At 39.0% G+C, this 27,732-nt stretch overlaps 1 protein-coding gene across 8 annotated transcripts in view; it reads right to left on the bottom strand.

The window, feature by feature from the left end:
• Positions 1-27,732, bottom strand: part of ULK4 (unc-51 like kinase 4) — a 512,778-nt gene that overhangs the window by 425,102 nt on the left and 59,944 nt on the right. For all 8 annotated transcript variants that reach the window (XR_006885343.1, XM_046640226.1, XM_046640162.1 and 5 more), the window contains 2 exons: positions 10,052-10,159; positions 4,137-4,220 (listed from right to left, as the gene is read on the bottom strand). Coding sequence is in view for 7 of the 8 variants with exons in the window: in XM_046640226.1 (XP_046496182.1) it covers positions 4,137-4,220; positions 10,052-10,159 (192 nt within the window). In the remaining variant the exon portion in view is untranslated. The remainder of the gene's footprint in view (positions 1-4,136; positions 4,221-10,051; positions 10,160-27,732) is intronic.

The raw sequence follows: 27,732 nt of genomic DNA, 5'->3' as shown, positions 1-27,732 counted from the left end.
AACCCTGGATCAAGAAAAAACTGAAGACTAGAACTAGGGACTATCTATAAAATAACAATAATGCAAACACTACAGGTCAAAGCTAATGGGATACAGCGAACACTAGATTGAGAGGAAAGTTAATAGCCTTAAATGTCTTAGTAACTACACAAGAAAGAAAACAAAACAAATGAAATTACAAAACAATAATAGAAGGCTGGCCTAGAGAACCAGGGATTAAAAAAACTTCTCTTTCCCAATAAATGAAGGCAGGGCAGTTTCTTAATCATCTTTGCCTCACCTGTACCCAGCCAGTACACAATACATGCTTCATAAATGTTAGCTGTAAAGAATGGGATCCATATCTAAGAGTTAACTTAAGCAACACATTAAACACATTAGCTGAATGTCATCAAGAATTCAAAGGAACTTCAATCGGTTGTTAAATTATTCCAGTTGTTTTTTATTTTAAATCACATGTATCATTCTCCTGTTAGTCTTCTCATTGAGTACGCCTTTCATTGTCTACTAATATCAACTAATTCTCCTCAAATTTATTTATAGATATATTCTTAACATCCCAACAGGTGACCTTGAAAAGTTGATTCTAAAAATTATACGCAAGTGAAAAGGAACAAAAATAGTTAACTCTCTCAAAAGATTACACAATGGGGCCAGCCCATTGGTGTAGTGGTTGGGTTCACACACTCCACTTTGGCAGCCCAGGGCTCACAGGTTCAAATCCCAGGTGCGGACATACACACCGCTCATTAAGCCATGCTGTGGCGGCGTCCCACATGCAGAGTGGAGGAAGACTGCCACAGATGTTGGCTCAGGGACAATCTTCCTCAAGCAAAAAGAGGAAGATTGACAAGGGACATTGGCTCAGGGCCAGTCTTCCTCACCCCCCTCCCAAAAAAAGATTATACCAGTAGGGGAAACTCCCCATATATTAAAAAAACTTAAAAAATAAAAACTATTAACTTATATAGTATAGTACAGAGATAGATTATAGGTCAACCGAACCAAATACTGCCCAGAAAAAAACACATACATTGATATGACAGAGGTGACACTGCAGAGCAGTGGAGAGTAGACAGACTTTTCATTAAATGATGCTGGGATAACCGATTACCTATATTTATTTTTTTAAAAAAAACTGTACCCATACATAGCACCACACACGAAAAACGATTACAAATAGGTTAAACTTCTAAATGGAAAAAGGAAAAATAATCAAACTTTCAGAAGAAAACGTAACAGACCATCTTAACAATGTTGAAGCAAAGAAGCATTTCTTAAGACATAAAAAGCACAAATCCAAAAGGAATAGATTTATAAGTTTAGCCACATTAAAATTGAGAACTTCTGCTTATCAACAGACACTGTAAAGAAAATGAAAAGCCCACCTACAAATTAGAAAGTATTTGTGACATGGATAAACAACAAAAGATTAATATCAGAACACACAAAAATGCCTACAGATGCAGAGCCATGACATCTGCAATTTTTTTCAAACTGTTCAGAAAATAAATAACACACATTTGGATATACACATACACATATATTACAACAAAGCAAAGGGGGCACAATGTTAAAATCTGTGGAATCTAGGTGACGGAAATAAAGGTGACCATTATAGTTTTCTTTCCTCTTCTAATATTTGAAATATTTTATAACAACAGATGGTAGGGTCAGGGGGACAGAATCCCAACAAAGCAATGGAAAAACCTGGTTTTCAAAAAAGGAAACCAAAAAAAATCAAGATAAATAGAAAAAGATGGTCATCATCATTAGTAATCAGGAAAATACATATTAAAACTATTAGAAACCATTTAGTGTTCATGAGATTGAAAAAATTTAAAGTCTCACTATATCAGATGTTTGAGAAGACATGGGTTAATGGGTACCTGCTGGGGGGAGTATAAACTGGTACACACACATACATGCATGTGTGTGTCTCTGTGTGTTGAGTGTGTGTGTGCATTGAGGCATATTCCAACAACACACTATAGAGTGGTATCAATGTGCTATAGTTTACACAGTCAGCATGTATCAACCTCAACCCAACTTTGAGCAAAAAAATTAAGTCTCAAAAGGATTTGGTGCCATTCTATTTACATAAAGTTTAGTCTTAAGAACCAATCAATGAAATATTTAGCAATACATTCAAAGATGGAAACATGATAAAGAAAAACTTGGGAATGGTTATCATTAAAGTCAGAATAGTGGTCAGTCGTTGAAAGAAAGAGCAAGCTGTAATCTAAGAGAGCCAGGGAAGAATTCTCTAAACTACCAGCTCCCTTTCTTTTTTTAAGAGAGTGAGTGCATGCTTTTAACCATACACATAGATTTCATAGACTCTTCTGTATATGAGGTATATTTCACAAGAAAAGAACCCCTATTCAGAAATACCTGCGGGTGCGGAGAAAGCAGTTTTCTAGACAGAAAAAAATTTTCAATTGTGAAGATAAAAGGCTTAAAAATTATTTACCTTCAACTATGTCCTGAATTCATTAAACATATATGCCAAAGAACTGCTAAAATTGAATTATTTTTGTAAGTATAGAAATCCCTTTTTAGGGGAAATATTTGTCTCCTAATTTATCTGTGTTATAGGGATAATATTAGTGTATATGCTGCCAAAGCACATACTTAACTGCTTTTCAAATATACAACATAAAATTTTCATAAATTAGAGAGTTCTGGACTTTCCTCCTTCTTTACAAAAAATATGCACGACTTGCCATATATACCAAGACAACAAAAGGCAAGTATGTTACTAAAACACAAAAACAATATCATTACTTTACAATTATTAATAATTATTTAATAACAATACACATGGATATCAAACATTATTCTTCATATTATACATACAATGAAAAACATGGGAGGAGGTGAAGAGAAGATAGTTAATAAAGGATACAAGCTCACAGACTACAAGAAATAATCTTTTACTAGGCATCAATCTAACTTTTAAAAATTAAATATACAAAGGTTTTGAAGTTTTTTTTCCATTGTTAAAAGAATTCCGAAAGACTCCTTCCTCTTTTGAGTTCTTATATTTTGTTCTTTTCCATTTATGTACTTGACATATTCCACTTTATATTTTTATCTTATCTCCAACACAGGTGGGACCTGTGTGTGGATAGAAATTTCACCTTCTTCATCTGTGTGCCCCCAAGTGTGCCTAGCTTAAGGCCTTGAATGATAAACCCAAAACATGTCTTGACTCAAACAGGACTTAATTCTCATAGTATTGATAAAGTACAATCTACAGGCTTCGTTCATATCCCATAATCACAACTGACTACATATTCATCCCTACAGGCTAGTAAGTGTTCAAACCTCATTTCTGGATCACTAGGGGAAAACCTTGCAGAGCTTTTCTACACTTGGAGCATTATTCCATTACCATATAATGCAGAAGTAATGAGCTCAAAAGGAAGATGTTTATTGTGACATATTTTTTTCATTCCTTAAGGAATGTTTTTAGCCTATGGCTTTGCCTTGGGTGAAACAATGTCAAATGGTTTAAAGCAAACAGAAAATGCCAACCTTTCAGGTCTACTACCAAAGCCTTTACATAGTTACACATTGGAGCTACATATACAAGTCGGTTGGTTGGCCAGCTGGCTGGTTTTCAGCCATTAACAACAGCATGAGAAGGGAGGTGCATAAATTGAAAAATCACATCACATAATAAATACTATTTAATATTAAAATCAATGGATACCACTGGAAGCTTCCCTGTTTCTGAACCAAAAAATGACAACCTGACAAGATAATCATGGGGCTTTTGAGGCTCACAGAAAATTTTCTGCATACACCTTGCTTATTAAACTGATGTATCAATATGTTTAAAAGAGGGGAAGGATTAAGAATATGTTATTAAAAGCTACTTATGTTGTTTATATTTGCTATCACCTTTTTAAAAAGCAAGACATTTAAGAAAGTGAATGAGAAAGCTTGTTCATTTTCACACATGCTCCACTGTGGGTCACTCACTCATGGTGGCCTGTCGGGATTATTTAAATTCAGGAGCAATACTTGGTTGACAAGTTTCTGCACTGCTGCAGGCTACAATCCTCACACAGTGCCTGAAGGGTTATTACAATTGCGAGAGTCTACAGAGGACAACAAAGGAGGCTTACCCCTTCCCGAAGGCACCTCATTAGCACTGTGTATGCAGCCAAGGGAACAGCCCAGCATTCTCTGGGGTTCTTTTTTTTTTCTTCCTAAAATGAAGTGGAAGGAAAGGCAGTGAAGTGAACAGCACAAAAGATATTAACCCATTCAAGAAAAAGGCATAGTTTCAAATACACAAACTATCTAAAACTTCTTAATATTCTTGTTAAAGTACTACTTACTATATGACACTTATGATCTGATTAAGGGTCTTTTACTGCATTGTACATACAAGGTATTTTTCTTCTATTTCTCAGTATATTTTATAAGATGTGGATAAGATCCCTCATTAGAAGCTAGATGAAAAGAACTGAGAAATAACAATATGATCTGGTTGATAGAGAAACCACTCTATTGATAATTACAGATGATAATTCAGATAATCCTACCTAAAAAGTAATACATTATCTGGAATAATCTGAAAGCACAGAATACATAGCTCTGAGCAATTTCTCAGGGTAATCCATAAGCACAAGTAAAAGGCAGTATGTTACCTAGTACGACAATGTGCGAAATAAAAATAAGCAATTATGATTAGCAGGCACACCAATTTTAATGACATCAGCAGAAATGCTCTCACAGAAGAACCAAATTAGTGTAATAACCACAAGAACATTCTTGCAACCTATCAAATAAAATCACAAAATATATCAGGCGCCCCACAGAAAGGTGAAAAAAATTAACCTCTTTAAAGCAGAAGAAATTAGGTTCTATTTAGAGAAAATATTTCTTTAAAATTGTCCAAATGTTAGAATTGGTACATTACCAACCCAAATGTATTTTATACTCATGCTGAGAACTGTGACCCATTAAAACGGCACTCTTACTTAATCACAGAACTCCACATAGGGTCATAATCTAGACATTATCATCAGGAGCTGCTCCAGCTCAAATATCAGTAACTCAGCACCCAATTTAACTTCCAAACACACTTTCTCCTCCTCCAGCTCACTGACTCAAAACGTCCATCAGGACCCTTCTTTAACATCACTGGACTCTGCCGCCCCTCTCCCCATCCCCCACCCTCCATCTTTCCCCCAGTCTATCACCTACCCTCCCTCCCAGCCACTTAGATTCCCTGGTCCATCATTTAACCACTCCTGCCAAAGCCTAAATGATCTCTCCCTTTGGCTTTTCCTTTTCTAGTGTCTGGGGCACTCCAACCTCAGAGGGAGCCAGCAGAACATTTCTTCCGGGCTTGCACTTGGGCAGCTGGGCTCTTAGAGGGGTGACACCAAGAACACAGAGAGTCCATGAATGATTCAGGATCAGCAAGCCCAAGGACCTTCAATATCACTCTATACATAGGGCCGACTCTGTCTCTCTGACCAGTTCCCTCTCCACAAGGACTGGTTCAAATCTGTGACCCTCTCACCACTTCACCTACTTTTATCCTTCACAGAGATCATGGAAGTCATGAGAAAGGAACTAACTTACTTCACCTGAAGCCACCTGCTGCTTACACCCAGTGCTTACAGCAGGACAGGCTGCTCTACCCCTTCCACGTGGGCTCAGGATCCCATTCCCATCCTGCCTTCTTCGGGGTCATTAGCTATGGATTATCCTTCCTTGCTCCTAAATTTTCAATGTCTTGCCTCCACTGGATTCTTTCTGTTTCTTTCTACTAGAAGCAGCTCACTGTCTCCCATTTTCAAAACAGAGCCCCCTTCAGCCCCGTAGCCCTCTGCTCTGCTTCACAACCCATCTCGCTTCACATCAACTTTCTCAGCTTCCTCACCTCCCACTAAATCCTCAACACTCCAATCTGACTTCCTCTGTCTCCCTCACTCCAAGTTAAATAAATAAATACATAAAACAGCTCTTGTTGAGTTACCAGTGACTCACATCACTCAATTATTGGGCTCTTTTTCCTCCTTTTTCTTGGACTATGAGCTATATTCAGCCCTACCGACTTTCTCCTTCCTGAAATACCCACTTCTGTCCCCTAACTTTGCTCCTACTTCACTTACTCTCATTTAGGTTCTCAGAATCCTCTCTCACCATTCTCCAATCTATTCTCCACATTTAAACCACAGTAATCTTTCTGGCATTTAAATCAGATGACATCATTACCCTTCTTTAAAGTGTTCATGACGTCCCTGTCCCCTTGCTCTTAGGATCAAGAGGAAGACATCCATCCAACTTGGCCAAGGATCCCTTCATGATCGTATCCCTGCCAGTCTCTCCAGCCCTGCCTCCTTTCTCACTTCCCTCCTGTCCCACTGGCCTTGGTACAGTTCATACATGAAAAAAAGCACCTACTATGTGCTAGGAATTCTTCTAAACAATGGTCATACAGTCATGAATAAGACAGATAAATCTTCTGCCTTAATAGTGCTTAGTGAGGACAGAAATTTTTAAAAAGTAAACAAAACAAATAAGTCAAGATAGTGATAAGTGCTATGAAGAAAAACATGACAGGGTAAGGGGTTAGAGGAAGACTAGAGGCAGGGTGGCTCCATCTCATGTTGCCAGGAAAAGGCTCTCCGAAAGGATTCATTTGAGCAGAGAGAAAATGCAAACATCTGGGAGGAATCACTGCAAGCAGGAGGAATAGCTAGTGCAAAGGTACTGAGGCAGGAGCACGGCACAGTGGTTGAAAGAACTATGGGGAGGTCAGTGTGGCCAGAGGGAGTAAGTGAATAGGAGGGTAGTGAGGGCTGAGGTCACACGGGTACCAAGGAGGCAGCACACAAGGGCCTAGAAGGCAACTGGAGGGGTTTGGCTGTGACACTGAGCAAGACAAGAAGCACTGGAGGGGTCTGAGCTGTGACACTGTTAGTCTCTCATGAGTTTTCACAGGCTCATTCTGACTGATGTCTGGAAAACAGACTTTAATAGTCACAAGAGTAAGCAAAGAGACCACTTGGGAGTTCTTACAGGAGTTCAGGTGCGAGAAAATCATGGGCTGGACAAAAAGATGACAAAATAAGGATACCTGGACTCAAGGTGGTATGTATCCTTGACAAAAGTAAAAAAAAAAAAAAAGCATAAACTGTGAATAATAGCCTCATAATATCCTCTGTAGAATCACAGTCTGGTCTTCTGTCTGCAAGTTGTAACCTTGGGGTGTCACCAGAGAGCCAAGAGGACAGGGCTCAGGTTAGTGTACCATGTACAGTATACACCACCACTCCAGGTCCTGAGAGTTCAAGATTCATCCATATTCATAGTGACAATGCCGCAAAAGCCCTCATCTTAGGAAAGGTAGTGATTTTTGTGGATCCCAGGATATAACTTCCATTTCTGAATTGCTAACATAAGATGTGGTCAAACGTCATGGCCACAAAATCATCCTTTGTTCCAAATAGCGTAGCTCATAGCCAATTAAACTAAGTAAATACCAAGGAAAATGATTCTCTAGATCTACTTTTAGAAACAAATAGGAATACGATTCGTATGATTCCATTATGTAAGATTTTTGGAAAATACAAACTTGTCTATATGACAGAAAGCAAATCAGTGGTTGCCTGGGGGCAGGGAGAGGGCCAGGAGGGAGGGATTACAAAGGGTGCTGAGGAAACTTCCAGAGATGCTAGCTATGTTCATTATCTCATTATCGATAGTGGTGATCGTTTCACAAGTATATGCATATATCAAAACTAATCAAACTGTAATCTTCAAACATGCACTTTATTGTAGGCCAATGATACCACAACTAAGCTGGGGAGAAAAGGTAAAAAAAAAAAAAAATACGACACACAGAACAAGAATTAGACTAGAGTTCCATCCCTGATGAGATGGCAGAGTAGGTACCTGACCATTCTTGTAATGAAAGCAACTAGTTTTATTTTGACATTCTTAAAATGCATCAGAGATCTCACAAGAAAACACAGAATAATCAAGCCAAAAATTAGATAGCTGCAAGCATGGAGGGACAAAATGAGTACTGAAGTTAATTTTACTCTGAGGGCCTGCAAAACTTGGTAAATTTGAGCTTTGACATGAAGGCCTTGAGGGCCCATGGTAACGGTAAAGTAGAAATAAACTCTCCAGCCCCATCCCAAAGAACAGAAGGAAAACTGCCTTTCACACAACCTAGCACACAAGAGAATGCCCCAGGACAAGAAGAGGGGGAAAGAGAGGAAGGGAGGGAGTGCAGATTAAGAAATACACTCATATTAAGAAACAGCTCCAGTGTATGTATCTCCACTATTAAGTGAAAAAAGCACATTGTTCTATCTGGTATATAAAATGAGACAAAATAAAAATTTACATTTCTCTTTGCTCACATATGCAAAAGTAACTGTAAATACAAGTGCGAAAGTAATATAAAGGTGACGTATTGGAGAACTATGAAGATAGGGGACAAAAATAGAAGATTTTTCTCTGTACACCTTTCTTTATTTCCCAGTTTTCTAGTTTCATGAATGTGTTGTCTCTTCAAAATATAAAATTACCTGAGGATAAATTCAACCAAAGATAGGCGTGCAAAAGCTTTATGAACAGAATGAAATACATTTAATGAAAATAATTTTTAAAATATAAATATATGGAAACACCATTTTTTCTGCATAGGAAGACAAAATACCATAAATATACCAACACTTTCCCAATGAATACACAGATTCAGCACAATCCCAAACATTCAGTGAAAGTCACAAAAATCATACAGCTATCAGTACTTCCCAAATTGATCTGCATAGTCAATGCAGTTTTTTTTAAAAAGATTATTTGCAGAATTGGACGAACTGATTTTAAAATTTATTCTGACATGCGAAGGGCCAGGAATAGTCCAGACGTTTATGAAAAGAAAGAATAAGGAGGAGAGATTTGCTGTCCTGGCTATCAATACTAATTATGGAGCCAAATGCTTATAAATACTGATGTTTTATAAGAATTATAGTTATGATGATCATTGTCCAGAAAGTCAGTTTAATTGAATTACTAAGAATACTTGGGTCATATAACATTTAAGCAAGTTCTAGAACTAAAACTCAAATCAATGAGAGAACTTTCTGATAACTTAAAATTTACTGGTACTTATTTAAAACTCTCAGAGTATCACGTGAAATGAATAACTCATAACTTACCAATACCTACTCAATAATATCCTTAAAAACCACATTAATGAAATATTGTTTTCCCCTACTGAATTCGATACCACTTACACATTGTAATTTTAGAAATAAGTAAATTCTAAAGTCACAATTTTTTTTTTTTTGAGGGAGATTAGCCCTGAGCTAACATCTGCTGCCAATCCTCCTCTTTTTGCTGAGGAAGACTGGCCCTGAGCTAACATCCATGCCCATCTTCCTCTACTTTATATGTGGGACGCCTACCACAGCATGGCTTGCCAAGCAGTGCCATGTTCATACCCAGGATCTGGACTGGCTAAGCCCGGGCCACCGAAGCGGAATATGCGCACTTAACCACTGTGCCACCGGGTCATCCCCTAAAGTCACAAATTTCCATGGCCATGTTAAGACCAATATTTGCACAGAGGAAGTGTTTTAAACTGAAACGGAGCTTTCACACTGGGAGAATCAATGGCCTCCTCTGGCCTGAAGAAGTCAAAGATGGCAGCAACCTAGGGAGTACTCTGGGGATTTTCAGCCCATTGGTTTTAAAATATGGCCTGAGAATCTCCTACACTTTAAAGGAAAAGAGATACTGGGAGAAAGGAAAGGAGGAAGAGACAGACAGACAGGGGGAGAGAGGGAAGGAGAAATCGATATATATATATAGAGAGAGAGAGAGAGACAGAGACAGAGACAGAAACACTGAGAGCCTCTCTCCTCCAAAGGTAAAATTACTGCTAAGTTCCTGAGGCATGCTCTAAGGGGAAAAGTCAAAAAACTTTTATAGGATATTAATACAGGTCAGCCAGGATATGTCAGAACATGTCAAAACAGCAATAGAGTTAATCAGACAGTCTCACCTGGGTGGCTACAAGATAGATCAGCTCTCCAAGCGTTGGTAAAAGGCACTGTTTTAATTTGCTGTTCCTGAAGTTTTCCCTAATTAACTCTGTTAAAAGAGTAATTGCCTAAAAAAAGAAAAAAAGAATATTATTTCATATTTATCTCTCAATTCTTTAACCTATATGTAAAAGGTAAGACACTATAAAATTCACCTTCCATTTTTAAGAACTAGTTTCCAAATTAATTTCAAAATATGGGCCTTGTTCCAGAAAAAGATAGTCACTCTCCCAGATGAAGGTAAAAATACATCTAGTGAAATAAACTTAGATATGTACAGCACTTATCAGTTACCAAGCACTTTCAGTGTATCACTGATCCTATGAGGCAACTGTTGCTCTATCTTTAAAGACAGGAAACTGATGCTGAGAGAGGTCCAGCAACTCTCCATCCAGTTCACTCGGACAGCCAGGATCTGAACACAGACTTTACCATCCCAGCTCCCTAGTATGCTCCAGCACATCCTAGTTTGAAAAATTCTTACATTTCATTAAACTTTTAAATGATGTCTTCAAAAATCTGAGAGTAGGAATTCAGCAGCATATTTTATCAGATCTAGTTAATTTCCTAGGAGTCAAGCTAAGAAAATCACATACCCTCATTGCCAAAACTCATACATCAGAATAATCAAACCGTAGTGTGACCAAGAAGTAGGGTAGAATGGTTTCAGAATGGTGCATATAGAATGGCCCCATGCTGAGGTGGAAAAAAATGTATATAAAATAGTGTGGAAGCACCGCTTTAAAACAGTGTGACTCAAAGTGTGGTGCACAGACAAGACTATTTCTTACTGTCAACAAAGATATAAGTATAAAAGCTGAAAGTAAATATTTAAAAACTTCCAGAGCAATTTGATAATGCTACAACATCTAAGCCTATGGTCACTGGTCTTATTTTGTGAACAAGAGTATGAATGAGTTGGAGTTGCACGTGGAGTAGCTGCACAATAGTCATGTACTGGTGGAACATTTGTTGATGTGTTATGGTTTTAAATAGCTTTCTTAAATTAGAAGTGACATAAAATAAACTGCATATATTTAAAATGTACAATTAGATACATTTGACATATGTATACATTTGTGAAATCATCAGCACAATCAAGATAGAAACACCCCCAAGTGTTTCCTCAAGTTCCCTTGGTCATCTCTCCATCCCACACCCTTTCTCTCTTCCCCAGAGAAGTCACCAAGTTACTTTCTGTCGTTAGTTGCATTTTCTAGAGTTTATGTAAATTGATCATGGAAACGACCCAGATGTCTTTCAACAGGTAGTTTATTTAACATGGTTAAATAAACTGTGGCACAACCATACCACAGAATACCAGTAAGCAATAAAAAGGAACAAACTATTGACATATGCAACAACCTGGATGAATTTCCAGAGAATTAAGCTAAATGAAAAAAGTCCATCTCAACAGGTAACATACCAAATGATTCCATTTATACAACATTCTCAAAATGACAAAAGTATAGAAAGGGAGAACAGATGGGGGGGCTGACATGATAGACGGAAGTGGGTACGGTCATAAAAGTACAATATGAGGGATCCTTGTGTGATGAAACTGCTCTGTTCCTACATTTCTCTACATTAATGGTTTTAATGTCAATATCTTGGTTGTAACATTGTACTATAGTTCTCCAAGATGTTACCACTGGGGAAAACTGAATGAAGATAGACAGTCTCCCTCTGTATTATTTCTTACAACTGCATGCAAATCTACAATTACCTCAAAATAAAAGGTTTAACGTTTTTAAAACAGTCAGCCTCACACTAAATTCAAAACCCAGATCCAGCTTTCTGCTTCACAAAATTAGTGGCGGGGATTTACTTCTCTATTCTATAATCCACTGGCATTTTGTATCAGTAAGCGCCACTGGAAATTAATTTTAATGCTGCAGACCCTTAAAGAGATAAAACTGTCTGAACTGCCTCCAGCATAACAGAAATTGCTTTGGAGCTCAGTGTCCTATAAATAGACACACATCATATAATCTATGCTAATGATGCCACAGCAACCTGACATCTTGCTTGCAAAAGTTAACTTCAGATGGCATTGAACAGTGCACAAGAGGTGATGTTCATCTTCAATGTTATCTGTATGGATTTACCACTTGTTATTTTAAAAATTTAAAGAAATATTAATATCAAAAAGGAAAACTAAAAGAATACTAAACAAACATACCACAATAAATGACAAATACCAAGAAGAAAACTAAGTTTTTGTTGATCTAGGTGTAGTGACATATAAAAATGTCAATACCAAGCAACACAAAAAATATTTCTCAGCTTCCTTGGAGTTGGGTGGAATGGTGTGACTAGTTCTGGCCAGTTGGCTGAAAGTAGAAATAATGTATGTGCAATTTTCCATACTCTCTTCCCCTGCTCCAGGAAACTTTAAAGCATCACGCTGGATGGAGACGCCATGTAACGTGGAAGCAGCCTGAAATGCTGAGGTCAGCTGCCCTCAGAGCCACTTAGGCCTGCAGCAAAATAATTAAGCCTATGAGATTTTGATGGTCTTCATTATCACAATATAAACTAGCCTATCCTGAGACAGAACCCTAATCATTCAATTCAAGGAGACCACTCTAGCTATAGTAATGAACAAGCTTTCATACTTTAAAATAATCACTACCAAAACAGTCAGCAAACTATTGTACCCATATATTAGGGTAGGAAAAGATCATTTGTGTGGCAGCTAAGATGTGCCATCAACACTTATGTCATGGATCTGACACCAAGGTTGCGAAATACCAATTGCCAGAAAAGCTGTGTATGAAAAGAATACTAATAAATCTTGTCATACAGATTAAGTTAAGAAATTGGATGTCAGGGGGCCAGCCTGGTGGTGTAGTGTTTAAATTCAAGTGTTCCACTTCAGCGGCCCAGGGTTCATGGGTTCAGATCCCAGGCACAGAGCTGCACACTGCTCATCAAGCCATGCTGTGGTGGCAACCATATACAAAATAGAGGGAGACTGGCACAGATATTAGTTCAGCAATAATCTTTCCCAAGCAAAAAGAGGAGGACTGGCAACAGGGCCAATCTTCCTCACACACACACAAAAAAAATCTGGATGTCAAATTGCGTAAGTCTGTAGTTCGAAACCAGACTAACTGTTAAAATTCTTTTGTTCATTTCTGATGGATGGCAGACAAGATATTCTGAATAGTCCTCTCATTGAAAATAACAAAAAATGCTGGATAAAATATTTTTAAATATCTATAAAATGTATGGCTGAACTGGCAAGAAATTAGAAAACCTCAAAAACCAAAAATAGAGAGGAAAGAGGAAAACAGACAGAAAATAGGAAAACAAAGAAGAGGTAAGCACTCAAGATATTCTAATTCTGAAGGCATGTGCTAAATCTTGGTGACCTTGAAACAACCTTTTGAAATGGAACAAGAGACAAACCCTAGGGTCTGCACATAGTGTGGTATCCAATAGGAAACCATTCACATTCAGCTAGGACCCCAAGGATGTACGAATAAGAAGTGCACCAGCTTGCAAAAGAGGATGATAAAGAATCTTGAGACTTCAGTACTGAATGAAGCAATGGGAAAACATCTTCTCTGAGAATCAAACCAGGTCTCAAAAGCAAGTCTGCAGCTCACATTCACATTGCCTCTCATCTAGGAAACCAGAGATTCCAACATCTGGGAATTTGCTAGGCTGACCAATGGAAATATGGCTTAATGATGGTCAATGATTAATGAGGTCAAAATACGAGGATTTCTCCAGCATACTGTAGAGAAGTGGTTCTCAAATTTTAGTGTGCTCCGTAATCACTGAAGAATTTGTAAAAACACAGATTGCTTGGCTGCACCCTCAGAGTTCCTCATTCAGTAGGCCTGGAGTGAGGCCTGAGAATTTTTACGTCTAACAAGCTGCCAAGTGATGCTGGAGGTCTAGGACAACACTGAAATCTCTACTGCGGGACTCAGTATTGTCTGCACATTGGAATCACTGGTGTAGCTTTAAAAACTACAGATACCAGCATCCACCCCCAGAAATCCTGGTTTAATTGGTCTGGGGTATGGCCTGGACATCAGAATTTTTAAAGCCCTCAGGAATTCTAAGGTTGAGAACCACTGCTACAGAGGACAGAGTCTGAAAGCTCAAGGAATCAGAAATGTTGGAATGGTTCTACAAAGTACAATCTGCCCAGCCACCCCCAAACCACCCCTCCCAGGTGGGCCTGAAAAACATGCTTTGGTAAGAGAGGCACCGGCATCTTTGATATGCTCCAAGGTGGCTATACTTTACAGGCCAGAGATGACAGTGGAAAATACTGATATGGACTTGCGTTCTTTGATCACAATGGGAATAATGAGGTTCAGCAGTAGTAAAGACCAATGCAGCACTTAACTGCAGACACCAGGGGGGCACAAGTGCCACAGTGGTTATAGGACAATATGGTGATCAGAGTATTCTGACCCACTAGAATCCAAGACAATGGTAAATTGACCATCAAACCAGCCTACTAAGCTGACGCTTGACATATAGTAAGAAAATTCCTACTGAGCAGAAATCTAACAAATGTTCCCATATCAGGATTCAGAGCCTCTTATCCAGATCCCATGTCCAAGCTGGCTCATGAACCCAGAGCTCCTCAACAAAGCTGGAAGTCCCTTTAAAAGAGACCCCTACAAAGTGGCCACAGGTGAACGCTGTGAATCTTTCCCAACACTTTCCTCCCTGAGCAGTGCTCAGTCATTACCATGTGACTGAGCACTGGGGAAAAGGAAATACCCAGACCCTTTGAAGTTCTTAGATTCTGGCTCTCAACGTGGGCTGATCTCTGGAGACCTAAGATGCCACTCTACTCCACTAATCACATTAGGAGCTTATCAAGGTCAGGTGCTACATGGAATCCTAGCCAAATCCATCTCGCAACTGTCCTTTGGGCCCATGGACCCATCCTTGGTTATTTTCCTAGTCCTAGAACATACCGTGAGAAAAGATACACTTAGCAACTGGCAGGATTCCCACAATGGATCCCCAATCAGTGGATTGAGGATTATTTAGAGTGGAAAAGGCCAAAGTGGAAGCCCCTGGAACTAGAACACCTACCCAGCCTGCCAACCCAATGACAGTAAACCAAAGCAAACTATATCCATGGGTATCAGTGACTAGGAATCCTGCCACTAAAGACTTGAGAGGCACAGGGATAGTGATTTCTACAATATCCCCATTTAACTTGTCTGTTAGGCCAGTGCTGAAGGCACATGGGTCATGCAGAAGGACCACAAATTATGGCAAGTTTAATCAGGTGATGATGCCTATTATAGCTGCAGTTTCAGATGGGGCATCTTCACTGAAGCAAATCAACACAGCGCCTGGCAACTGGTATGCTTTCTTTCCACTCCAATCAGCAAATAACATCAGAAGCGATTTCTACTTCCTGAATTGCCCGTATATATCAAGTCTCCCACTCTGTGATAATACAGTCCAAAGGGACCCTGATCATCCTGATAATCTGCAGGACATCATACTGTTCCATTATGTTGATGACATATGCTCACTGGACCTGGTGAGCAGCATTCTAATTTGCATGCCAGAGGGCTGGAGATAAATCCTGCAAAAGTCCACAATCTGTTACATTGGTGAAGCTCCTAGGAGTCCAGTGGTCTTGGGGCATGTGATGATATTCCTTCTAAAGTCAGAGAGAAGTTGCTGCACCTTACATTACTCACCAAGATAAGGAACTCCAATCATTGGTGAGCCTGTTTGGATTTCAGAGGCTCCAACTCATTTTCTAATCATTGATAAGGCTGCCAATTTTGAGAGGGGCCCAAGAAAGAATTCTGCAGCAGGTCCAAGCTGAGATGTAAGTTGCTCTGCCAGTTGGGTCTTAAGACATAGCAGACCTAAAGCTGTTGGAACTGACTGTGGCAGATAGGGATGCTACATAAAGCCTGTGGCAAGCCCAAGTAGCAGAATCATAGCACAGACCCCTAGGATTTTGAAATAAGGCCTTGTCCTGCCCTCTTCCAACCATCATGCTCCATTTGAAAAGCAGCTCCTGGCTTGGTGCTGGGTCCTGGTTGAGACTGAATGCCTGTCCCTGGAATACTACAGAACCTGACCTGCCTATCATGAACTAGATGTTACTATAAAACTGGTTACTCTAAAATAGCATTTTATTTTAAAACTGAAATGGTATGTATGAGCCCAAGCCAAGCAGATTCACTCACTCCACATACAAGTGGCTCAGACTCCCACGCTATCTGCTCCACTGCTCAGCTGCCTCTCCCTTCCTCAACCCATACCCATGACTTCCTAGGGAGTTCTATATTTCCTCTCTCTAGGAAGGAAAAAGCATAGTGCTGATTCACGTATGGATCTGCACAGTATGTCAGCATCAGCAGAAAGTGGATGGCCACTTCACTGCAACCTCACTCAAAGGTGGCTCACAAAGACAATGGTGAAAGGAAATCCTCCAAGTGGTCTGGATTTTGGGTGATACATCTATAAACAGAGAGAGATGGACTAAGAAATGGATCTATACCAACTCAAAGGCAGTAGCTAATAGGCTAGCAAGAGGGTCAGAAACTTGGAAAGGTCAAAACTGTACAAAAAGAAAGTGTTGGGGAGAGAGGTATAGATGGAGCTCTTGGAATGGGAACAGGGTGTAAAGACATTCATAATCTACCCACATAAATACCCACCAGAGGGCATCAACAGTCAGCTGGAAGACCAGAACCATCCAGTAGATGCCAGTTAACATCTTTCACCAGTCACCTATGTGCTTGCTCAATGAGCCTATGTACAAACAAGGCAGCAAGAAGGCAAGGATGGAAGCTATCCATGGGCTCAACAATATGGACTTCGGCTCACCAAGGCTGACTTGGCCGTGCCACTGTTGAGTGCTCAACCTGCCATGAACAAAGTCCAACATTGATCCTCAATGTAGCTCCATTCCCTGGAGGGCCCCGCTGGCCACTCAATGATAGGCTGATTACACTGGAACCCTCCGATCACGGAGGGAACAACATTTTGTTCTCACAGGAACAGATGCCTATTCCAGGTATGGATTAGCCATCCCTGGCCCCTGCACTTGTGCCAACTCCACCATCCATGGTATTGCCCCTTTCAATCAGCCTCCCACATGCAGCTCCTTCTGGATTCCAGGAACCACACCCATCCCATCCCCCTTCTACTCTTCAGACCAAGAGGTAAGAACAACTCCACTGTTACCAACCCTGGGTAACTGCACTATCCCTCGTAGTTCATCATCTCTTTGTAAATAAACCATCTTTGAATTATCCCAACTCAAGCGTACTATGTGTTAAGGACTGTGAATTATATAGTTCCCCTTGAAAAGCTTCACTTTCCAGTTTTTCTCTTATCAATTTATGAAATCAATTAGTATAATTAGTATTGGAAATGATACTGTCCATCCCGATAGCTGGATTCATCCTTTCCTTCCTGGAAAAGAAGAATATTGGAACACCAATATCATACACTTATACTGACCAATGAATAAGTTGTCAGGTTTCATTTTGAATAACAGCCTTGCAGCCTTCACAATTATTTTCACTCAAATTAAAAAAAAAGAAACTTTTGGAATTGGTGGGGACAGTGGGTTCATATGTCATCTCAGTATCAGAGAATTAGCCTCTAAATTCCAGTTCTTGACTATTCATTGAGCAACAACATTCACCAATGGCAAGTGGGTGGCTAACAGAAGGTGGTACAAAGTAAGACACTGGCAGTCGGCAGAGGTCTCAACATAGAATCTATGGCGATAAGAGTAATGCTGCTCTAACAAGTGTCTTTTTACCAGCATAGGGTTTGCAGCCAGGACTCTTAGCAGCCACACTGGAAAAAGAGGCATACTCTCTTTCCACCCTTTCTACTTCCCTCTGGCAACCACAAATGAAACCTGAAAAAGGTGGAGGGAGAGGCCATTCCAGGCAGAGAAAACCAAGCCAGACATATACTCCAAGCACTGCCAACTGTTGTGGCAAGTCCCCTCTTTTGTATCTAATGTAAGCACCTGCTAGGGTTACATGATATATATTTATATATAATTATTGAGGGTTAAATGGTATTTTTACTTGGGAACAGTAAAGCACAATTATGCTCGATACATAAATGTTTTTCTTAAGAAACCAAGTTATCATTGTCCTTTATTAAAACTGAGTCTTTTAGATATTGGAATAATTTAAAAGTTACAGCACAAAGAACATAATTCCAATACTGCAGTTTTGAGCTTGCTATATATAACTACTATTATTTACTTGTTACTATATTCTTAATAGCCATCTCTTCAGCACTCTTCAAATAGTAGAAATACAAAGGAAGCTCATTTTAAATTGCATTTTTCTGCCTCAGGGATCAGCTCTGATTAGTCGTGTTTTGAGCAATTCTTTCCATCACCAATTCTCTTTCCATGTTTCTTTCATCTAATATTAAATTAAATGTGATGCTTTGCTAGGTTTCCAAGGATTACTAAATTATATCACATTCAAATACAGAAGCCTCACAACTGCTGCCCTAAAAATATTATAACAAAGACACATTCACAGCCCAGGTAAAATGAGCATAAAAATTAGGGCAGGAAACACAGAAGCTAAAAATTGTTCTACAAGATGTCAGGTAAGAAATTAGATGAATTCTATCATTATAAGAAATTAGGAAGCATGCCTTTTAAGAATTCTTTGATGTGAGATGTTTAATTTGTATGCAGAAGTGTTTCAAATATGGCAATTCCCCAAATGATATACACTTCAGCATCATGGCTTAATATAACAAATCTAGAGTGTTTCACTTCATTCTACACAAAGACGTAAATATTATTCAACTCTTGCTTTATCATTCTCAACAAATTTGTCTCTCATGCTGTCCAAAAAGTAACAGGAAAAGAAGTCTGCTTAGCAGGGAGGCACAAGGGCAAAGTTACTGAAAACCTAACAAGGTGGAGGATTCTAAATGCTATCCGTCTCAGCTCAGGGCTACAAACAAGCCAGAAATGGTCACGCAGAGTCTACTGTGCAAGACGGCATCTTACAGCCCCTCAGCACAACACCACTGAGGAGACTACACCGATGCAGTGAGGTACAAGGCACTCTGCGGGGCTATTTAATAACAAGGAAAGGGGGAACAATATAAACCCAACAAGGTAGAGGCAGTTTTTTCAGGAAAGCACCTAGCGCCATTTCTACAAATTGCCATCAAGAAGAAGATCCTGCTCAAATGCAGGTTTTAGAAAGAAAAGAATAAAAAGAAATATGTTTAACTAATGTATTAAAAGTTCGTCTCATATGCAATATTTTGGCAAGCGCTTTGTCTTGAGCTGTAACACATACACAGGCAAACACACAACATCATTGTTAACCAAGTCCTTATGATGGGCCAAATTTAAACAGCACTTTATCCAAAGGAGAGAGAGATCATTTTCTCTGAGATTCTGGCGGAAAATCGATATCTCTCTATGCTTCCTGTTGCCTTGCCAAGCAGCAAACATAATCTTGAACCTAAGTCAAAGTGTATTTTGAGGTGAGATGAGGCTGGTGTCCTTCTCACTCCTGCAAACACTCCCAAACCCTCCGTCTTGCCAAAGGATCTTTGGTTTTGATGCTTACACCATTATACTACCCTACTTGGCTACTGACCCCCTGCTCACTCTTCTTATCCACTGAGAACACTGGCTTCTTGCCCACCACCTTCCTTCCCACCTGTACTCCTGTTCTCACCTTCATCCACCTTCAACTTGAACATCCACGTGGAAGACACACCCAGCACCCTAACCACACAGCAATTTGATCTCATCACTCAGTTCCTTAACCTGTTCCTCCACTCCAACTCAGTCACTCACCTCGCGTCACAACCGGGACCCTGACAGTATCTTCAATACTTCTCAAATTCAAACACTCTCTAATCTCCACTCATCTTATTCAAAGCCTTCATCAATAATTTTTTTTTTAACTCAACAAGACCATCCAAGCCAAAGAGCTTACCACCTCTCACAGCTTTTCTTTACTTGCTTTCCTACATAGCCTAAGTCCTTGGATGTAAGACTCAAAACCACAGGGCCTTATGCAAGAGGGTTAGGAAGTGGCCATTCTCTCCCTCCAATAGACTCAACTCCTCCTGTCATTGAAACCCAACTATCTTCTGGAGAACATCACAAAACTAGGCAATTGGTTTCTTTCACCTTAAATTCTTTACCACAAACTTGGTTTCTGTGAACCCCATTCTCTTTCCCTCCTGAGCCAACTTTCCCATTCTCTGAAATGACAGCTTTGTATCTTCTCCTCTACCACAAATCCCCTAGGCCCTCATTCCTCTCTTTCTGATGGTGGCCTAGAGGTACTCTGTTGTCAGAGCCATCAGATACAAGATCCCTCATCCTCCCACCACCAAATTTTACCCCCTACTCCATCTACACTTATTAATTCTTTCTTCCTGTTACAGCGGATTAAGTGCCTCTTCTCTGATCTAGGGCCAGTTACCCTGGGTCATCCCCTTCTATCCATCTTAAGGATTATATACCTCCAGTTAGCCTCTCTCTAGCCTCTATCTTCAATGCTTCCGTCTGGATTGAATCTTTTCCACTAGCATTTAAATGCACCTCAAACTCACAGCTAAACTTCTTTATCTAGATACATATCCACCACTTGCTCACCTCTGGTTTCCTACACAACCACTCCAATCTGGCTTCTATCGCACATAAACTGCTCTTCATGAGTCACTAATAACCCTCCTCTTGCCAAATCCAATAGAAATATCTGTTCTCAACTTAACCTAACTCTCAGAAGCAATAAAAAAGATGATCATGTTCTCCTTCATGGCACACAGTCCTCTCTTCCCTTCCACTAAAGCAATTCGACTGAGTTTCTTTCTATTTCACCAACAGACCTCTTCAGTCTCTGTTATTACTTCCTCTTCCTCTGTTTAATATCCTTTGTCTATTATAAAGCTCCACGAGGAGAGGGGCAAGGTCGGTTTTGCTCACCATTGTGTCTCCAGTGTCTACCCCATTACTTGGCTAAAAAAAAGTGCTTATTAAATATTTATAGAGTAGATGCAAAAAATAAACCTCAATCCATACCTAACACCCTATATAAAATTAACTCAAAATGAATCATATGCCTCAACATAAAATCTAAAACTATAAAAATTTTAGAAAGAAACACAGGAGGAACTTTTTGTGAACTTAGGTTAAACAAAGATTTTTTAGATAAGACATCAAAAGCATGACCTCTAAAAGAAAAAATTGATAAATTGGACCTTATCAAAATTAAGAATTTCTGCTTTTGGATGATACTATAAAGAGAATAAAACAAACCAGAGACTAGGAGAAAATATTGCAAACCATATACCTGATACAGGACTTATATCCAGAAAATATAAAGAACTCTCAGATATAAATGGACAATTAAATAGTGGTAGATAGATAGATTCATTTTAGGGAGGCAGATAACACTCAAAGTTAGGTAACGAGAAGACAAACAATTTTAAGAAAGCTTAGAGATGATTTCCCCAAACTGTGTTGCTGTATACCCATCCAGTCTCACCTCTTTCGAGCACATGCTTCCCAGTTGCCAAGTGACTTGGATTTTCACTGTTACACTTACATCATGAGACCTCTACCACGCTGTTATCACTCATGCTATGTTATCTATCTTGTACTTTCTCATAAAGCTAACTAAACTTGATGTTGAGTGAATATAAGTGTAAATTAATATATATTAATGTACATACTATTACATATGTATATACGAATACATACAAGGGGGTTGAATTCACCAGTGAAGTAAGCTAAGCCCAGAGATGTTTTGGGAGAAGGTTTTTAATAATGTATTAAGAGACACGGTTCTCCAAATTTTCTGTCTTCTTTGAACGAAAGCTGTGTCATCCAGGCAACTTGTCCATAATTTAAGCTGTCAAGTACGTAGGCAGAAAATTATTCAGATTATCCCCTTAGTACCTTTCAATAGATATTGGATTTATACCACTGGCTCTCTTTTAGTCCTGACGTTGGTAATTTTTATTTTCTCTTTGAGCTTTCACTCTGGGACAATTCATTGAGCATGACATTTACGTTTTATATACATTTCTATTTGTAACTCTTCAATAAAAAAGCATGACAATTTTTAAACCAAAAAAAAAAGTGCAAAGTAATCCCTAACTGCCTAATCCCTAAATATCTAACACAAATTGAAAAAACATATAATTATATATAAGTGACAGAAGTCCAAAGTGAAGAATTATTTGAATTGACCTGAAAACCCAGTATTTTGATTGTACATATCATTCCCTGGATTATATCCCAAGGACCAAAAAAAGGAAGCACAAAAAAATCTTAAACTGCACTTTGTAGTTTTATTGTTAATAATAATATTGGTATTATTTTAAAACTATTTATTCTAAACTATAGGTTAAAGAATATAAGTAATTATGTTAATGTCATTAGTAGCCAAGATTTTCAGCTTATAAAAATAAAAAAGATTTAAATCAAAAGGTAAAAATTCTAACTTTAAATTTGAATTTCAAGTATTAGTATGAATGGACTTGTGATTTTTCTTTTTAAGAAATAATATTTCCTAGCTCTAACCCCTGAAAAGTTCCAGAAGAAATGACAATCCCAGTAGCAATGAGCACCCCTACCCAGAATGTGTATTCTAAGTATCACTTCCAACTAAAATTAAACAAGGTTCCTTCTAGACTTGATTTCAGAACTAGGGCTGACTATCCCCAAGATAAGCCTGTGAAATTTTGTTGAAAAAGTAAGTTATCAGAGACAGTAGTAGGGTCATGTCGAAAGGCGAGAGGAATAAACTCAAAAGGGCTCCCATTAGACTGAGATGGAACAATTTTAGCATCAAAAAGACTAATGACTGCAAAAGACTGAAATATGTAAATATACATATATAAATCCATAAGTTCTTAATAATACCAAGAAAACTCATTGGACACTTATCAAGATTACTAAGGCACCAACTCATTATCCTGAAAATTGGTCTATAAAGGGAAACAGTCATTTATCCTGTCTTTACTAAAGAAACTAGATTTTAGGATAACCAATTTAGTTGATATGACAGAGTTCTTCTGTAAGAAAAACTCCCAGCTATAAATGAGAAAAGAATTACAGAAGGAGAAAATTATCATTTTTGCAACCCTAAAGGACTAATGCATCTAATCAATGATCATCAATGGATGCTAACACTATTAAGTAAAAGAGTGATGGGCAAGTTCATAATAAGGCTGACAACAGCTGAAGCCAGTGAGCAATCGTAACATCACTCATAGTGAAGCAACCAGACATTACCTGGCTCTCCCTACGAGGCAATAGAAAATACACAGCACCAACTATGAAGAATTCCCACTGTCCCTCCATAAAACTGAACTTGATTCTAATCAAGGCTCTACATCTAACCAGCAATGCACAGGGGGGATACAGGTGACCATGTTAAATAACACCAAAAGGGTAGAATAAAATTTCCAACATTTCAGCTTTGGCTAACACAAATGACAATTTTTCTTTAATTAATAAATGGCACTAAAAAATAACAGGGAAATGTTTGAAATTAAGAGATTTAAGGGTTACATTATCTAAATGCAATACAAGATCTTGATTTGATCCTGGCTCAATGAAAAATTACAAAATGACGTATATGAGACCATCGAGAAAATCCGAACACTGGGTATTAGACGATACTCAGGAACTACTGATTTTCTTGGGTGTGATAAAGGTATTGTGATTATATTTTCAAAAATCTTTTTCTATTAGATATATATACTGAAGCTTTTATGAGTAAAATACAATGTCTCGATTTTTTTTTAAATACCACAGCAAAGGGAGGGGAGAGAAGGGAGAGAGGAGAGAGAAGGAGAGTAGAAGAATGGGGGAAAAGAGATGGGGGAGAAGGAATGAGATGGGGAAGTTGAGAGAGAGAAGATGACAGATTGGCAAAGTGCTGATAATTGCTAGAAGTGAGTGATATCTTATTATTCTAGTCTCTACTTTTACGTATGTTGACATTTTCTGTAATAAAAATGTTTAATGAAGGGATCAAACTAAAATGTCTGATAATATTCCTTCCAGTTCTAAATTTTAGGGTTCTATATTCAACTTCCTAAAATATATCCACTGCATGCTTAAGATGCTATATGTAGCATTATATCAGGACTAGTTCTTAATAATTATTACACATAAGAACCACAATGATTACAGGGTGGTAAATGTGTTACCTAGGAGGAAAAGCTTAAGAAGCTGGCTATGTTTTTCTGTAGAAAAGATGAAGAATTCAATAGATGCTTCTAAATACATACAAGAGACCATGACCAGCTCTTTTCTGTAGCCACTAAAGATAGAATAAGATGAAAGAGACAAATTATATCATAAGGACAATAGAGTTTTCTCCATCTCTTCTGTCTTACACTGTCATACTTTCCTACCATTCTTTTAATCATTTTTTAAATCCTTCCATGTTGACTGACTGCCTGAAATACACGTTACTTTGCTGGCTAGGCACTGGTGGAAAAAAAGACAAATAATAAAATGAGGTCCTATGCCTTTAAAACGCCTATAGGATCTTCAACCCTAATTTTCATTGTCCACTGGTGGTAAACCTACTGAAGAAATCAGGACTCATCTCACACTTGAAATTTTATTAATGACTTACTGAAAAACTACCTACGAACACCCAGTTGTGAGTTTTACAGAAAACTTGTCTCGCGTTTTGAACCTCAGGTTCGCCAATGGGCTTTACAGGGTTCCCAAATCCCTTGAAATGACTGCATTTTCCTGGGGAAGGTGTCCTGGCTTTCATTAGCCTTAAATGGTAATAATCACCAATGGAATGGAACCACATTTCATTCAGCAGAAGTTCCGACAAACAAGGAAAAAGATTAAACACAGTACCATATACCTGCTAAGCCGGATTCTTCCTGAATTTAAAAGATAAATTCTTAAACTTGTAAAAACTTTGCTTCCAGTGTTTGAGTGACCTCTTGTGGCTGCTTAAATTGTTACAGCCAATCGCTCACAGCAGGAATTAATAAAGAACTAAAAAGTGGTGTAGGAAATAACAGAATAAAAGGCGGCATCACAAAGGAGCACCTGGCACAGTTTCATGTTATTCTGTAAACTCCTCTTTACCCAAAATAACTTAATTCACAGTACAGTGTGCTTAATTCAAAAGTTTCCCAGATAGCTAAATATACACTATTTTTTTTGAAATTTTTTATTTTTAATTGCAGTAAGATTGGATCATAACAATATATAGCTTTCAGATATACATCGTAATATATTTTGAATTCTGTGTAGATTACATCATGTCCACCATTCAAAAACTAATTATAGTCTATCCCCTCACATGTGAGCCTAATCACCCCTTTTGCCCCCCACCCCCACTCCTTCCCCTATGGTAACCACCAATCCAATCTCCATTGCTAAGTGTTTGTTTGTCGTTGTTTTTATCTTCTACTTATGAGTGAGTTCATACGGTATTTGACTTTCTCCCTCTGACTTATTTCACTCAGCATAATACTCTCAAGGTCCATCCATGTTGTCACAAATGGCCGGATTTCATCATTTCTTATGGCTGAGTAGTATTCCATTGTATATATACCACATCTTCTTTATCCATTCGTCCCTTCATGGGCACCTAGGTTGCTTCCAAGTCTTAGCTATTGTGTATAATGCTGCAATGAACATTGGGGTGCCTGTATCTTTATGCCTTTGTGTTTTCAAGTTCTTTGGATAAATACCCAGCAGTGGGATAGCTGGATCATATGGTAGATCTATCCTTAATTTTCTGAGGATACTCCATACGGCTTTCCATAGTGGCTGCGCCAGTTTGCACTCCCACCAGCAGTGAACAAGGGTTCCCTTCTCTCCACATCCTCTCCAACACTTGTTGTTTCCTGTCTTGTTAATTATAGCCGTTCTGACGGAGTGAGGTGACACCTCATTGTAGTTTTGATTTGCATTTCCCTGATAGCTAATGATGTTGAGCATCTTTTCATATGCCTGTTGCCCATCTGTCTATCTTCTTTGAAGAAATCTCTGTTCAGATCTTTTGCCCATTTTTTAATTGGGTTGTTGGTTTTTTTGTTGTTGAGCTGTATGAGTTCTTTGTATAGTTTGGATATTAACCCCTTATTTGATATATGGTTTGCAAATATCTTCTCCCAATTGTTAGGTTGTCTTTTCGTTTTGTTGATGGTTTCCTTTGCTGTGCAGAAAGTTTTTCTACTACCTTTTTTTAATGAAATAAGCATGATTTTCCCCGTTTCATTTCATATTAATAAAACATCGGCAAACACCCAGAAAGGGAACAGCGCAGGAAGGAAGGACACAAGAATCTCAGGAATTAACACACACATCTCCCCCCCAATAGAGGCAGCATCAAGAATGCAATGTTTAACAAAGGGCGACAACAGATGCTGGGGAAATACTTTGAGAACACAAGGTACCCAGTCTCTGAAGAGAGGTAAGCACTGGTCAAAGAACTCAACCTGAGTGAGCACAGAGACAAGAACTGCCAGCCAAATGCTCTCGGGGACAGTAGCAGCAGCAACAGCAACTGCCGGGGGGACCAGGCCACAGGCATGGAGCTGGAGTGAGCTGAGCACATCACCCAAGGTGACTGACAGGTCCCAGTTACTGCAGATGCCTTCTGCCCAGATTTGAGGGAATTCCTACAGCAGCAGAACATACTGTCTCCAGTCAACAGCCACAGGAAGTCCCAAACACAAGGACCCCATAGCAGGTTGTGGGCAGCCTCAGCTCCAGCCTTGACCTCTGACCTGTCTTCCCCAGACACTATGCCACAAGGCACCCCTCCTCTCCAGACCTTCCATGACTTCTTACATAAACCTCTCCCTGATGATGTCTTACGATACCCAGGGGGAGCTGACCCTCTATACATGCATCATACAGCCCCAGGACATTTCTGAATATATAGGTCAGTCTTTCTCAGGAAATGTCCTACTAACATCTCAGTCAGCTACCTATGATGAGATTCATTCAGGCTTGTTGCCCAACGCTCATTATTCACAATGCTATTTAATATTCCATTATATGAAGGTGACACACTTTGTCCATTCTACTGTTGACAGACACATGGATTATTTCAAATTTAGGGTTGTTACAAATAATGCTGGTAATATATACTCTTGTCACATCATTTGGTACATTGGGTTACAGGGTAGTGGACGCTGCGTTACAGAGTAGAGACGTGCCCAGCTTTCAGAGATCTCGCCAAGCAGTTTCCCAGAGTGACTGCCCACTTACATCCCCCTCACCAGCATATGAGCATTCCTTCTGCTCAGTACTTTCACCAACATTTAGGACTGTGAGGCTTTTTAATATTTGCCAATTTGGTAACTGTCTTGATATTTCATGTTCGTTTTGATGTGCATTTTTGTGCTGTCTCAGCACTTTTAATATTAAATATAAGAATTTATATTGGCCAGACTTGGTTATTACTAAAGTCTGCCTTCAAATATCAGAGCAATCAGCAAATCTGTCAACACTCTTCAAATCTATCCAGGGGGCCGACCCAGTGGCCGCAGCAGTTAAGTTCGCACGTTTTGCTTCGGCAACCCAGGGTTTGCCGGTTCAGATCCCGGGTGCGGACATGGCACTGCTTATTAAGCCATGCTGTGGTAGGCATCCCACATA

Source organism: Equus quagga, chromosome 1 (genome assembly GCF_021613505.1).
Source record: "Equus quagga isolate Etosha38 chromosome 1, UCLA_HA_Equagga_1.0, whole genome shotgun sequence".
NCBI lineage: Eukaryota > Metazoa > Chordata > Mammalia > Perissodactyla > Equidae > Equus > Equus quagga.
This window is presented reverse-complemented; position numbering and strand designations above follow the sequence as displayed.